Source organism: Bombina bombina, chromosome 1, assembly GCF_027579735.1.
Source record: "Bombina bombina isolate aBomBom1 chromosome 1, aBomBom1.pri, whole genome shotgun sequence".
Lineage (NCBI taxonomy): Eukaryota > Metazoa > Chordata > Amphibia > Anura > Bombinatoridae > Bombina > Bombina bombina.
The window spans coordinates 187,221,598-187,238,455 of NC_069499.1; the positions used below are offsets into that span (position 1 = coordinate 187,221,598).

General features: G+C 37.1%; 1 protein-coding gene across 1 annotated transcript in view; it reads right to left on the bottom strand.

The window, feature by feature from the left end:
* Window positions 1–16,858, bottom strand: part of ZFYVE1 (zinc finger FYVE-type containing 1) — a 91,839-nt gene that overhangs the window by 48,267 nt on the left and 26,714 nt on the right. The window contains exons 3-8 of the mRNA XM_053697775.1: window positions 9,989–10,203; window positions 7,910–8,016; window positions 6,316–6,424; window positions 5,628–5,725; window positions 5,398–5,515; window positions 4,963–5,133 (exon numbers count right to left, since the gene is read on the bottom strand). Of these exons, the coding sequence (XP_053553750.1) occupies window positions 4,963–5,133; window positions 5,398–5,515; window positions 5,628–5,725; window positions 6,316–6,424; window positions 7,910–8,016; window positions 9,989–10,203 (818 nt within the window). The remainder of the gene's footprint in view (window positions 1–4,962; window positions 5,134–5,397; window positions 5,516–5,627; window positions 5,726–6,315; window positions 6,425–7,909; window positions 8,017–9,988; window positions 10,204–16,858) is intronic.

Consider the following 16,858-nt stretch of genomic DNA (forward strand, 5'->3'; position numbering starts at 1 on the left):
ATTTTCCTATCTAAAGGACCCTTAAAGGAAGTACCATCTGCCGTAGGAATAGTAGTACGTTTAGCAAGGGTAGAGATAGCCCCATCAACTTTAGGGATTTTGTCCCAAAACTCTAATCTGTCAGACGGCACAGGATATAATTGCTTAAAACGTTTAGAAGGAGTAAATGAATTACCCAAATTATTCCATTCCCTGGAAATTACTTCAGAAATAGCACCAGGGACAGGAAAAACTTCTGGAATAACTACAGGAGATTTAAAGACCTTGTCTAAACGTTTAGATTTAGTATCAAGAGGACCAGAATCCTCAATTTCTAATGCAATTAGGACTTCTTTAAGTAAAGAACGAATAAATTCAATTTTAAATAAATATGAAGATTTATCAGCATCAACCTCTGAAACAGAATCCTCTGAACCAGAAGAATCATTAGAATCAGAATGATGATGTTCATTTAAAAATTAATCTGGATAAAGAGAAGTTTTAAAAGACTTTTTATGTTTACTAGAAGGAGGAATAACAGACATAGCCTTCTTAATAGATTCAGAAACAAAATCTCTTATGTTATCAGGAACACTCTGAACATTAGATGTTGATGGAACTGCAACAGGTAATGGTATTTTACTAAAGGAAATATTTTCTGCATTAACAAGTTTGTCATGACATTTAATACAAACAACAGCTGGAGGAACAGCTACCAAAAGTTTACAGCAGATACACTTAGCTTTGGTAGTTCCAGCACCAGGCAGCGATTTTCCTGAAGTATCTTCTGACTCAGATGCAACATGAGACATCTTGCAATATGTAAGAGAAAAAACAACATATAAAGCAAAATTGATCAAATTCCTTAAATGACAGTTTCAGGAATGGGAAAAAATGCCAAAGAACAAGCTTCTAGCAACCAGAAGCAATGAAAAATGAGACTTAAATAATGTGGAGACAAAAGCGACGCCCATATTTTTTTTAGCGCCAAATAAGACGCCCACATTATTTGGCGCCTAAATGCTTTTGGCGCCAAAAATGACGCCACATCCAGAAAAGATTTTTTGCGCCAAAAAAGTCTGCGCCAAGAATGACGCAATAAAATGAAGCATTTTCAGCCCCCGCGAGCCTAACAGCCCACAGGGAAAAAGTCAAATTTTTTAAGGTAAGAAAAAATGATTGATTCAAAATGCATTATCCCAAATATGAAACTGACTGTCTGAAAATAAGGAATGTTGAACATCCTGAGTCAAGGCAAATAAATGTTTGAATACATATATTTAGAACTTTATAAAAAAAGCGCCCAACCATAGCTTAGAGTGTCACAGAAAATAAGACTTACTTACCCCAGGACACTCGTCTACATGCTGTAGAAAGCCAAACCAGTACTGAAACGAAAATCAGCAGAGGTAATGGTATATATATATATATATATATATATATATATATATATATATATATATATATATATATATATATATATATATATATATATATATATATATATATATATATATATATATATATAAGAGTATATCGTCGATCTGAAAAGGGAGGTAAGAGATGAATCTCTACGACCGATAACAGAGAACCTATGAAATAGACCCCGTAGAAGGAGATCATTGCATTCAAATAGGCAATACTCTCCTCACATCCCTCTGACATTCACTGCACGCTGAGAGGAAAACCGGGCTCCAACCTGTTGCGGAGCGCATATCAACGTAGAATCTAGCACAAACTTACTTCACCACCTCCATAGGAGGCAAAGTTTGTAAAACTGATTTGTGGGTGTGGTGAGGGGTGTATTTATAGGCATTTTAAGGTTTGGGAAACTTTGCCCCTCCTGGTAGGAATGTATATCCCATATGTCACTAGCTAATGGACTCTTGCTAATTACATGAAAGAAATCCCTGTCCCTGCTGAGATATCAGAACAGGAACAATCACTCATGTCTTCTAGGTCCTGAACACATTATAAGAAGGCTGTCGCCTTCTGGGGGTTCTTTGGGACATGAGACAAATGAAATCGTTCCCATGAAGGCCTGGAACAAAATACTATTTGATAATCTTGGAAGATGATGTTTAAGACCCAAGAATCTTGAACACAATGGAACCAGGCCTTGTGAAAAAGACTAAATCAGCCCCCTAACAGATGTGAATCTAGAATAGGGGCCATGCCTTCATGCTGATTTTACTATTGAAGTTGGACTTCTTGGTCTTTTTCTTCTTAGACCATGAACCGGGTTTCCAGGAGGGCTTGGAGGACTCAGGCTTCTGAGAGGGAGAAGATTTCTGATCAATGGAGGAACAAAAACTGTTCCCTTGTCAGTTTGTCCCTTTAGATTTCTTATTCTGAGGGAGAAAGGCTTCTTTTCTCAATAATGGAATCTAATTTGGAAAGAGAAGGTCATTAATCTGTTTAAGAGACCATATCAGCTAACCAAGTTTTCAGTCATAAGACCCCTACTTAACAGAATAGCAATAGATATATTCTTGGATGTCAATTTTGATAATATCCATGATAGCATCACAAATAAAATCATTAGACATTTTAAATATGATATGTAAGAAAGAAATGTACACAATAAAACCTATTACACCCCTCAGCAGCTCTTGAGAGAGTACTCACCACACTCTTAAATGATTAAAATGGCAAGGAATGAGGACACTTCCCTCAGAAAAGCAGCTGGTACTTCCTGACAAAGAAACTACTTGCAAACAACTTGTAGTAGTGGAGGAAAAGGGCACCAGAGGGGGCAGAGCTTACCACCATAACGACGTTCCTCACACACAGAAATTAAAAATAGTAAGAAAAAAACCCCAGCAATATACATAAAAAAAGTAAAGAACACTCTCCACATGGACCCCCTGGTCCCCCACACCAACCACTCATGCAGAAAGCAAACCACTAACTGCCAGAGACAGCTTACGGTTACTTAAGTTAAAATTGAAGGGCTACTGAGAGTCTTAAGTGTGCTGAGAGTCTTAAGTGTGTGTATAAGTCTCCAGACACCTGCAGGAATAAACTAATACCCCCAAGGAGCTAATATATACCTGTATTCCCTCAGGAGAAGTACAAGGGACAAGTCCCTGCGACTCCTGAGGGCAGTTATAGCTGAAAAAAAGCCATGTGGGTAACACTGCGTACATAACAATGGTAATCCTATACCCCTGTTTCATCCAGACCATCGAACAATTTCCTATGGAATCTTCACTGGATTGAAAATAGATATGGAGTGCTGGGTCTCAAATACAGTGGGTATTGAAAAGAATAACCCCCCCCCCCCCTTGAAAATATTAAAATTTTGTTGCTTTGCAGCCTGACAAAGACAGACACAGTTTTTGTTTATTCAGTTGTAATTACTCAGTGCAACTTATAACATCCAAGTGAAAGATAACACTAACATGTCAGGCAAAAATAAAGACAATTCAAAAACAGAATCACTGAGTTGAAAAAAGGATCACCCCCTCCTAAAATTACTTGCAAACTCAACCAGGTGTAGCAAATCACCTTCTCAACGGCACACACAAAGCCATGTGACCTTCTTCAACTGTGATCAGCTGTGGGCATATTAATTAGCTCAGCATGAAAAGCTTTCCTAGAGCATCTCAGCCCCTGGTAGTGCAACTGAAGCAAACAGTCAACTATGGGTGGCAAGACACTGTCAAAAGATTACTGAGATAATGTTGTGGACAGGCACAAGTCAGGAGATGGATACAAGAAAATATCAAAGGCTTTATCAATGCCTAGAATCACAGTGAAATCGATTATTAAGCAGTGGAAGGTATTTGGTACAACACAGACCCTCTCTGGATCAGGACCTCAATCCAAACTGGATGAAAAAGCCAGGAGCAAACTGGTCAGAGAGGCTACCAAGAGGCCCACAGCAACTCTGAAGCAGTTGCAGGAATTTAAGAGTGGTCATTGTGTGCATGTGTCAATAATATCACAAATTGTCCACAAATGTGGCTTGTATGGGAGGGTTGCAAGAAAAAAGCCACTCCTCAAGAAAGGCCACATGCAGTCATGACTGAGCTTTGCCATAACACACCTAGGAGATTCTGAGGCCACATAGAAAAAGGTGTTCTGGTCAGATGAGACTAAACTTGAATCATTTGGCCTCAACAACAAACGATATGTCTGGAGGAAATTCAATAAAGCTCACCATCCAAATAACACTATACCTACAGTAAAGCATGGAGGTGGTAATATCCTGTTATGGGGGTGTTTCTCTGCAGCAGGCACTGGAGCACTTGTCAGGATAGAGGGAATAATGGATGGGGCAAAATACCGTCAAATTCTTGAGGAAAATCTCCTACCCTCTGTCAGGAAGTTGTCAATGGGAAGAAGGTTTACCTTCCAACATGACAATGACCAAAAGCACATAGCAAAAATGACCACACAGTAGTTGAAGGTCCTTGCATGGCCTAGTCAGAGCCCAGACTTAAACCCCATTAAATATCTGTGGCATGACTTGAAGAATGCAGTCCACAAACGGTTACCATCAAATGTAACGGAACTGATGCAGTTCTGCAAAGAAGAGTGGGCAAATATTGCAGTGTCTAGATGTGCAAAGTTAGTAGAGACATATCCCAACAGACTAAAAGGCTGCAATTAAAAGCAAAAGGTGGTTCAACAAAATACTGACACAAGGGGTGAGCCTTTTTCCAACTCAGTGATTCTGACATGTTGGTGTTATATCTTTCACTTGGATGTTTTGCACAATTGAGTAATTACAACTGGATAAACAGAAACTGTGTCTGTCTTTTTGTTCAGGCTGCAAAGCAGCAAAATGTGATTATTTTCAAGAGGGGTGATTCTTTTCAATACCCACTGTAGGTCTGAGATCCACCTCCATCTTCAACATTAATCCTGGGAGACCAAGAAAAAAAAAACTGAGTGGGGAGGGGAGGGATTTAAGCTCTTATAGACTCATCTTACAAAAGAAAAGTATGCTCACGTGATTTAACTTTTTTTACGTACCAGTATTTGGGAATTGGGTTTCCAGTATGCAGGGGCAATTTGATCAGTCAGCCAGGAAGTCACTGCTTTAGTGGGGCCAATACTCAGCTCTGTCACAGACTGCGCCATAAAATTAACGCCATCTAGAAGTCGCTGGGCAGCATTGTTGTTGTCCTTTACAAACCCATCTGCCTTAACAGAATGAAAATTACAGAGCAAATGTTAAAAATAAATATTTTTAGATCTCTTTAATACCTGATCTGCTGTACAGATTTTTATAACTCTAAGAGTGAATTACAATTTCTCTTAAGTTATTTCTTCCATCCGTCATTTGTGCTACTCCATTAGATTATGTAGAGCACAACAGTGAAATATAGGGCATCAAACTCACCATTAACCAGTGAGCCTATACCAACTAATGTATGTTTATGACCCAGTATATGCGACATAGCTTACTCCTGGCCAGACATGCTGGATCTCTGTCCTCACGACGGTGTCCACTGGATCCTGGTTCCCAAACCAGTATTGGCGACTACGGTAGACCACTCCACAAGTAGGACATTCAATAACGTATCTGGGAAGCAGAAATGAAATAGGAATTTAGGAGGCTAATAAAAACGTAAAACGCCCAGTACTACAATATGAACTCTGTGAGAATTCTGAAATTGAGGAAGCAAAATGCCTACCCAGACCAGGCGTATTTGGCAAGGCCAAGCCAGGGAGAGTCGGTGGAAGCTGAAGTTTTTGGCACCACATTTATCTCCTTCCCACTTTCATAGCAGGCCTGAAAATTACAGACAAGTTATTTACAGAGGCTTCATTTTATATACTAAAATAAAACACAGTTAACTCCAATCGTAGAAATCAAGGGTTATTTAGGGACAAAGTGGCATTTACTTAACCTCAGTATACAAGGTTCTCATTAGTAAAGTTACAAGTGTAATTTTAAATATTCTTTGCCAAAAGCCAGTTTTAAAATGGAAAAGCTTCTTCCAAATTCAAGACAAACAATTCCATGGTTTAGACTATCTGACTCATCAAAATGAATAAAAGCCACATTTCTCAGTAGTCTAATAAAGGAATTTTAATCTGTTTATTCAGTTAAGAGAAAGCACAAGATTTGTAAGACTAAATTTTGTTTCTTGCAAGATAAAGCCCTGGAAAATACATTTTGTAATATTTCTAATATGGTTTTTTTTTTGCAGAGTAAGAAATGTTATGCCAGTTACCACAAATGTACTACTGCTTGACAGTAGCAAACCACCTGTATTTAGAAGTTAACTGTTGATATCAGATTCATTAACAGCACATAGCACTCCATGAATAAATGTTATAAAAGCAAAACAAAAATTCTGTTCCTCAACTCTTTCTCACCTTGCATGTAAATACTCTATTATCGTATTGGTGGGAGTATCTGCATCGGCTCATGGCTTCATGAGGAAGACCTTCTTTTGAGTGATTCATGCTGTTCCTACATCCTGCGCTAGAGAACATAAGCGCATCAAGGTGAAACAGTGGTTAAACAACCTTTGCAGAACTGATTGGCTGAAGTTAAAGCAAGACAGACAACTGAAAACTATGTAACACCACTAATGTGATTTAAAACTCAACCCATCCATCATCTGCACACCTAATAACTATTTCTGTCAAAACAAAATCTTGCTAAGTGTACATTTTACTTCCCTTCCCACCCAACAAATGTCAGATTCAAAATAAAGTCACATTGTTGGCTTTATTAATTACAGTGGAACTACATTGGAACTTTGTGCAAATAAATCCAATTTGTTAGGGCGTATTTTGGCCTAGGCAAACAAGGCACTTGCCTAGGGCAGCAGATTGGAGAGGGGGCAGCACTTTTTGTGGCTATATTTGTAAAAAGCTTACAGTTATTTTAGAAGTATTATACAGGTATATAAGGAGACATTTTGCCAAAGGAGCTTACATTCTATGGGGTTATAATAAGAGACTGCCCATGGAGCTTACTTGTTAGAGGTAACTCTGAACCTTTCATTTATTTAGCTAGCTATTGCCTTTAGTTCTATTGGCTTTCAGCACTTCATATTAATTTTTGGGGAAGCATTGTATAAAGAAATATGTAGGGGTTTATATATATTGCAGCAATGGATATGTGTGTAAAGCAAGTGTTTTGGAAATTCCATGAAGAAAAAAAAATTCACATTACCCCTGCCAAAAAAACAACAACATATGGTCAAAAAAGGCCTTAAAGGGACCCTATACCCAAACATTTTCTTTCATGATTAAGGTAGATAATATAATTTTAAACAACATTCCAATTTACTTCTATTACCTAATTTGCTTTATTCTTTAGATATACTTTAATGAAGAAATAGCAATGCACACAGTTAACCAATCACAGGAGGCATCTGTGTGCAGCTACCAATCAGCAGCTACTAAGCATATCTAGATATGCTTTTCAGCAAAGAATATCAAGAGAATGAAGCAAAATAGATAATAGAAGTAAATTACAAAGATGTTTATAATTGTATGCTCTTTCTAAATCATTAAAGAAAAAAATTGGGTTTCATGTTCCTTTAAGGGTTGGGTAAGGGTAGCAGAAGTTGAAATGCCTAAGGCAACAAAAAACCCAAATACGCCACTGCATGAACTTGTATTTTACGACTGTAATAAAGGGCATACATATTTTCTACTTTACATAGTTGCAAGTACATATTCAGTACATGCAGATGTATAGTATGGTGTAAAACCATGAAAAGGGCAGTAACAAGTTAAAGGAGACACCTGATTATTATTTTCTGGCCTCCATAAATATTTCAAGATTTTTCTTCCAAATGACTTTGTCCATGTAGAGATTATAGTTGAACGCTTCAAAAAGCATAATATCATATTGTGAAGATAAAAAGTCCTTTCCTAATAACTAGGTGTTAATCTTTTTTGAAACAAGAACACCATAAAAAAAAGTAAGGAAGGAAGAGTAATAAGAACATACCCACAGCTAAGACAAATAGCTGAACACGTGAAATATTCATCTGGAAAAAAGCAGCTGTGTGTCATCTGGTCATCAGGGATCTCACCACTAAATCGGTCACTTAGGGCCTGAAAGAACAAATCTCATCTTCAAACCTGGTCATAAACAAAATCCAAATTTATTTTTGCATAATCATATTTTCTCCTTTTTATAAGTTCATCAGATTACATGCTATGTTTGCTAAAATATTCCTCTGCATTAGTTTTTCAAACAGCTTGATGAACATTTATACCCTTCCATGCCAGCATCTCCTCACCGCATTTTTCTCAATGGCCAATCAGATTGCTCAAACTATTGTGTCGTAGGCAGAATGCAAAGTGCACTAAACAGTAAGCAAACCGTCTAACAGGTCTCACAACAAAACTGTATGTTTTTAATGCAGTTTAAACAAAAAAAAAACAAAAAATCTGCTGGATTTTTCAGATTTACGGTCACTCTAAGCTTTAAACCTCTCTAGCTTGAAAGCCTTAGCTCTTTTCGTTACTTAGGAACTCCTTAAACTCTTTATTGGACACGTGTTAAGGGACACCTCACATCGCAAGTGCTGAACACAGGCCTCCAAAGGATCCAGAATGTCAAGTTCTTAATAGGAAGGCAACAAAGCACAGGAAACTCCACACAGGAATAACGGGTGTTCAAACGCATCAGAGGTAAAAAGTGGATACAATTTATAAAAAGAGTAACAATAGCAATGCGTTTCTCATCAGGCTATCTGGTAAAACAGTGATTATACACTGAGAAACTCGTTGGGAACCCGTTATTCCTGTGTGGAGTTTCCTGTGCTTTGTTGCCTTCCTATTAGGAACTTGACAATCTTGATACTTTGGAGGCCTGCATTCAGCACTTGCCTGAAGACTGTGATCCAGCACTGGAGGCGAGTCTGCTCGGGGACTTGGAGGATCCGGCCTGCTTGTTTGGCACATTTCTGTGCTTCACCACATGCGAGTAATTTTCCAACTGTTTCTGCTCACAGCTACTTGGTGCTGTTTGTTTACCCTATGAGGTGCCTTCTCTCCTTTTTTGTATTGCAAAATGTCCTAGTGTCTGGCCTGACATTTAGAAGAGCTGCCTGGGAGGTCATTTCGAGACACAAACTACTACCTTTGCCTCATATAGACTACAAGCCTTTTAATGGGACTTTTTCCTGATCTTACTAGTCTGAATGATCAATATTACATATAATTAGTTTTTTTATTATTAACATATAGACTATATATTTATTTTCTCATTCATCTATACGTTCCTATCTATTGTATGGTAATGTATACCTGGCGCCCTTCACTGTGTGCGATTATACACACATACACAACTTGGATTCCTGCTTTTTCAAATAAAGATAGCAAGATATAGAAAAATTCATAATAGGAATACATTAGAATGTTGCTTAAAATGGCATGCTCTATCTGAATCATGAAAGAAAAAATGTGGGTTTAGTATCCCTTTAAGTGATTAAAGCTAGATTAGATGTTTCCTAGCAACACTAGCCTTCATGTAGAGACCACAGTCCTCTTGTGTTGGGCTTTTGCAGGAAATAATGGACACTGCACAATGAAGTTACAAAAAAGAAGAAATAAAAAAAAGATAAAATCCTTTAAAAAAATAATAATGAATAAATACATATTGCATTGATTTCTATTGCTTAGTGCTTTTTTGTTGCAACAGTGAAAGTTTTATATCACTTTAACTATGTGTTTAAAAGATCCTGATTGGCTCACCTTAATGCACTAGCTAGGTATTGTTAAACTCTTATTGGGTTAAACGTGTAGATGCAACTTTTAAATCCTGTAACAGAGCATTTTATTATTGCCACTTTAAATGTTGCCTCTCACAGAAAAATATAAAAATGCTCTAATGGTCTATTTAGAGTGTTCAAACATAATGAGGAGTTGAGGGTGAAGTCATAATGTAGTAGTTTAGGGGCGTAAGACTCCCTAACACCTATTCAGGGATCATTTTATCTGAAAATTCAGAAAGAAACATTATGATTCTTATTATTGAGTTATATACCAAAAAGCTCAACATTTCTGGTATTGTCTCTACCTTCAGAGCCTTATAAATGACCCCCGGATGACGAGAGGAGCGGGTGGTGTTGTTCTCTAGTTGCAGCTCCACTGCTTTTCTTAGCCCTGAGAAGTCAGTTGGTGGATTATAGGTCCTTGTCCCTTTGTAATGGATAGAGCTGAAGGCTTCAGGAAAGCGACCCAACCTACGGAACCGGTCCTGTATCACTTTCTCTGGGATTTCGGAGGCTTTTTCTGCAGGACAGAGGATAACTGGTTATTAAATAAGGCTTTGCAACAGGGCAAAAGTTGATATGGATAGAAAAACCCAGCCCTGTCTGTTCAAGTATACATCTTGCTTGATGCATGGTGTAACCTTTTCACAACCAGAGGTTACTACAAATTGCAAAACTGAAATAAAACAAGCTTTTGGTTTTGAAAAAGGATTATTACTGAAGAGGTCACTGAAAGGTTAATCATTTTATATAAATAAAGATTGTTAAAATTAATCAACCTTATTTTAAATATGTATCTGATTTAGTTTTCTATGACCTAATAAAAAGTAAAGAAAAGAAACAAAATAAGCTTAAAGTGAATGTAAAGTCACTCTCACCCTGGAACGCCATATTAATCCTTATTGAAAAAAGAAAAAAAAAAATTTCTCAGCAATCGTTTATATGATCATTTTTTTTACCGTAATATTGCTTAGTTCTAATTATTGTTCCTCCTCCAGCCATCTTTGCCATTTGAGTGACAGATTAGGGTAAATAGCGTCTACTAATCATTGATTCCCCTCTGGGGGACCAACCTCTTTTTAAATACGTCACTTGTTCTTTATGTGCCTGCGTAACACCACCAATTCCTATATTCAGCTTAGATGTGCGGTCACGCATCGCACATGTGGAATATCGTTTTATTGGTGTTAGAAAAATACTTACACAGCAATTTCGTAAGTCATAATGTAAGCAGGTCTGAGATATGCTGCTCCACTCGATGCCACAATAGTATTCAATGAATGTAATCATTCATTGAATACTATATAGCTAGTCTACAAAATCGCCTTGTCACACATGCGCTGTTGCAGGAGTAGACGGGAGCGTGCTTTGACAATATGTATAGAGCGGGTGGGACCGCTCTATACGTCACAGGGAGGAAAAGTAGGAAGTAGCGGCTGGGAGGAGCTGGACTCGATCACGGCAGCAAATTGGTGATATAAAATCATCAAAACAAATTTATTTTTGATTTTAAAAAAAAAGTGGCGGTTTAACTAATAGACACATAAGGAATAAGTAGGTGCCATCAAAGCAATGAAATTTAACATTCACTTTAAGATTTAGGAGTTTGTGATGGTGTGTCAAAATATCAATATGCTATGGATTTACCTTAGTAGACTTTTGGTGATTTTGCCCAGTGTGCCAAAAATTATAGAAACTTATTTCTGTAATTGTCCAGAATTACCCAACCCTGTTATCTCCTACGGTAATCATCAAGTGCCCAATAAAACATCTAATAGTGATCAGAGATTTAAATAAACATATGAAAAGCTATGCTTCATTGATAAGATTTATTATTAGAGCGGTTTTATTTTTATTTATTTTTTAGAGATCTGGCATGACAGATTGTGCTAAATTAAAATCACATATAGAGATTTGAGAAAGTGGTTGAGATTTGTTTATGCTTACACCATGCAACCAAGGAAGGCCATTTAAATATAAATCAAATGCATGTTACTTGTGTCTAATATAAAACAAGTGTCTAGTCCTCTAATATGAGTAAAAGCTGCTATAGAACTTATTTAGATAGAACAGCTAAGGAGATAAAGGTGGTTAGTATATTTGGTTTAATAATCATGTACCAGAGCCCAAACAAACATTTTGAGACTAATACAAAATGCTTAATTATACATATTAAAACAACTTTGCTTTATACTTTCATTATTCATTTCGCCCCCTTTTCCTTTAAAGGGATAGTCTACACTAGAATTGTTATTGTTTAAAAAGATAGATAATCCCTTTATTACTCATTCCCTAGTTTTGCATAACCAATACAGTTATATTAATATATGTTTTACCTCTGTGATTACCTTGTATCTAAGCCTCTGCAGGCTGCCCCTTTATCTCAGCACTTTTGACAGACATGCAGTTTAGCCAATCAGTGCAGACTCCTAAATGACTCCACAGGAGCACAATGGTATCTATATGACACACATGAACTAGTACTGTCTAACTGTGAAAAACTTTAAAAAATGCTCTGAGCTAAGAGGGGGTTTTCAACGGTTTAGAAATCAATTTGAGCCTACCTAGGTTTAGCTTTTCAAAAATACTACAAAAAGAACAAAGCAAATTTAATGATAAAAGTCAATTGGAAAGTTGTTTAAAATTGCAGGCCCTATCTGAATCATGAAAGTTTAAATTTTGACTAGACTGTCCCTTTAAAGGGACATTAAACACTTTGAGATGGTAATATAAAATGATAAATTCCATATGTGGACAATATTTTGGTTCAGGCTCCATCTTTACCTGTATCTCATATAAACAAACTACTGTTCTTTTGCGGATGTGGCACTCTGTGTATTAAAAGGGTATTAAACTCATTGCAGCTCAAAAGAATACAGTATGGAGAATGGAGTATTAAGCAATTTTATTAAACATTTTTTTTATTTGTTATTGTTGACAAATTCATTACTGCATTGTTCATAGTACTTGTGCTCCTATTTTAACCTCCTACCAGTAGGTGGCAATCGCTATGTTCCATCACAGTAACTAATTGTTACCATGAAAACGCCTCAGTGGTTCAGTAATCCTGAAGCAAGCACTGAATGCAGTAAAGAGACATAGCACCAGAGTGCCCAGAGTAATTTATCTGTTTCAGATGAGAATCACAAAATAAATGTGTTACACCAGAACAATCTCCGCCTCTTTATTCTAAAATTGCAACATATTTTGGTGAGTCAGCCAGCAGGAGTAAATTAATGCAAGAAAAAGACACTACTCCTTTTACCAGGGACGAATCTAGAAGTCACTAGAAAATCCTTTGAAAATAAAGTTAGAAAATGGAGCCATTGCAAGATGAAGCGAGCACAATGCTACTTCAGATAGAGAAAGCTAGTCTTGTTGAAGTTTGCCAATTTCTAAAGTGCCCGGATGAAAGCGGGGCAGGTTTCCTCACCAAGTCCAGACTAGATGATAGAGATAGAGAGAGAGTGTCTTGGTGGAGATTGAAGGCAGTCAAGAGGAAGTTTGTCAGTACTTGAAAGACCTCCTGATGTTTATTACAGAAAGTAAGCAGGGTGTGGCTGAACCAATGGTAGCGGAACCCACTCAGTTGAGAGATCTAAGAGATAAATACCTACAACTACAACAATCTCAGGAGGAAGTTTGCAAAGCATTAGAAGAGGAGATGAGAACATTAGAGAATAGAATCAGCGTGAACAGCGGAAGTGTGAGAAAAGTGGGGAAAGTGACAGTACCGTTGCCAGAAGTAACCCTCCGGCGGGAATTCAGAATTTGTGGACAGATTGGAGAAGGGGGACAGAAAGATAAACTGTCCTACACAAGCCTGGCCCACCAGATTGAAGCAGGAATCCGGAAGAAACATTCTGAAGTGGAGATTATTGAGGCAGTGATACTGGTAGTCAGCCCTAGACTTCATCTCAGAGATATGTTGGAGATTAAGAGTGGACTTACTCTAAGCATGTTGAAGACTATCCTCAAGGGACACTTTAAGGAAGAGACCTCCTCTGATATGTTCCATAAGCTGATGAATATCTCTCAAGAACCCAAAAAGTCAGCTAAGAACTTCTTCTTCAGAGCAATTGAGTTGAAAGAAAAGCTACGGTGGAAGTCAAGTGACAAAGAAACTGAAGACCAGTACAGTAGAAACCTATTGCAACAGAAGTTTCTTCGTTCTATTAAAACTGGTCTCCTGAGTGATGCCATAAAGTTTCATGTAAAACCTTACCTTAATGATATCACTGTCACAGATGAAGTACTGATTGAAAGCAGCTAATTTAGAGGTGGAAAGAAAACAAAAGTTAAAGAAAACTACTTATGTAAAAAGGTCCACGACTTAATGAACTCCACACAGAAGTACACTCCCATGACAGCAAATCCTTGTCTAGAGTATCAACAGAGTTAAAAAGAGATATGTGCAACAGAAAGGGGTGAAACTGCTTGAGACTTGAAGAAGATGCCAGAAAATCTCAAAGAATCTAGTCCAGATCCCTATAAGCTGATTGAAGATCTCAAGGCAGGTGTGTTTGAAATAAAGCAGTCGACCACGACCAAGAGAGAGTTTCCAATGACTCAGACACAAGGAAGACAGAGAGGTTGTAAGGAATGCCGGATGTACAAAGCAGGAGCCACATGTACTCACTGTTTTCGCTGTGAACAGGACACTTGTCACGGGGATACACAGAGTAAAGACACAGCTGCCTGAATACTTAAAAGGGGTGCTGAGACGGGACCTACAGTAATGAAAAGAAACTGGTTTAAGTGAACAGTTGTTCTTCAATTCTCTACTGGGAACTGAACATTGCAATAGCATTATGGTCCAGGCTTATAGTGCACCATGAGCTTTATCCATGACCCTTGGTAGACAGTAAGAAGTGTAACTACCAGATTTAGGGTGTGTGTGTATGTATGTATGTATATATATATATATATATATATATATATATATATATATATATATATATATATATATATATATATATATATATATATATATATATATTATTATTATTTTATTTTTATTTTTTTTGTTAAAGAACTTCTAAACGGCCAGTTCTTAGAATACACAGATCTAATGTCTAAAGAGGAAATGTCTAATGACATTTAATTTTGTGGGGGAGAGTGTGGCACTCTGTGTATTAAAAATGGTATTAAATGCATTGCACCCCAAAAGAATACAGTATGCAGAATTGAGTATTAAGCAATTTTATTAAACATTTGTTTTATTTGTTATCATTGATAAATTCATTACTGTTGTTCATAGTTCTTGTGCTGCTATTTTAACCTCCTACCAGCAGGTGGTGATCACTATGTTCTCAGTCACAGTAACTAATTGTTACCATGGAAACACCTCAGTAATCCTGAAGCAAGCACTGAATGCTGTCAAGAGAGACATAGCACCAGAGTGCCCAGAGTAAAGCAGAGTTATTTATCTGTTTCAGAGGAGAATCACAAAATAAATGTGTTGCACCAGAACAAGCTCCGCCTCTTTATTTTAAAATTGCAACACAGACATGGTTGGAGAATCATTATTCAAAAAAAATAAAGTTACGTTTCTCCTCAAATAAGGGTTTAATATAAGGGAGTCAGAACCTGTAACCATGTGTTTTTCTCTTGTGGATCAATGCAAATCCAAACAGCATGTTCAACCCCTCTGTCTACATTTCTTCCATCAGCAGCTCAATGTATGGAAGTATTGGATTTGATAGTTGCAGCATCGTATGCTGTTCCCTTTGCACGAAGATTCCAAATGCCCCCTCTTTACCATTACATGCTAAAACAATGGTGCAAGGATTACAATCGGCTATCTCAAAGAATATTTTTTGATTCACTGTGAGATGATCTGTCCTGGTGGATAAATCACCAATCCATTTCTCTGGGGGTGTCATTTTGTCCTGCAAAGGCATGTTTGTTTGTTTATTCTATTTTTTTCTTTTAGATTTTCAGGGGTTAATGCAGAAAAATTATTTGACACTATCCAATTGTTTATGGCTTAAAACCCAGCATGGTGGAGACTTAAGGTGTGAGGCCAGCAATATTAAATATGAATATAACTCTTTGCAGAACACAATATAGCTATCCATAATCACATACTTTATGTGCTGGGAAAAGAATCCAATATGACTAGGTAGGGGCAGGGGCAACGTGGAAAATGCCAATCAGTTTAACTGGGGTATAATGTTTTGGTGCTAATTTGGTCATGAAAAATATTAAACTTAATTCACGGGTTCCTTAGGCTTGGGAGTGTGTGTGTGTGTGTGTGTGTGTGTGTGTGTGTGTGTGTGTGTGTGTGTGTGTGTATATATATATATATATATTTTAATATGTTTTAATGCAACTGTAATTTAGGGGTAACCCAATAAGCCATGAATAAGTTGTTTTTGGGTAGTGGCAGATAATGTTCATGTTTGGGGGGGGGGGGGGTAGGCAGGATTTTGGGGATTAAAAAAAAAAAAGGACAGTCTCCCATTTAATATGTTCCCAATAATCCATTTTACCTGCAGGAATATATTAAATCGTTTGAAATAACTGAACTTGCCCTACATAGTAACATAGTAGATGAGGTTGAAAAAAAGACCGAAGTCCATCAAGTTCAACCTATACAAATCTAAAATACTTACAAAAAGCTCCAGTTAAACTTAAATAATCCCACTAAAAGGTGACCTATTTTAAAAAGGGACAGTCAACACTAGAATATTTGTTGTTTAAAAAGAAAGTTTTGCATAACCAACACAGTTATAATAATACACATTTTATCTCTGTAAGTACCTTGTGTCTAAGCTTCTGCCGACTGCCCCCTTATTTCAGTTCTTTTGACAGACTTGCATTTTAGCCAATCAGTGCTCACTCCTAGGTCACTTCACGTGCATGAGCTCAATGTTATCTATATGAAACACATGAACTAATGCCCTTTAGTGGTCAAAATGAATTAAGATTAGAGGCAGTCTTCAAGGTCTAAGAAATTAGCATATGAACCTCCTAGGTTTAGCTTTCAACTAAGAATACCAAGAGAACAAAGCAAAATTGGTGCTAAAAGTAAACTGGGAAGTTGTTTAAAATTTCATGCTTTATTTAAATCATGAAGGTTTTTTTGGGACTTGATTGTCCCTTTAATACTAGCATATCCATAAATTTTGTTTCTAGACAGAAATGTATCCAAACAATTTTTAAAATGTATC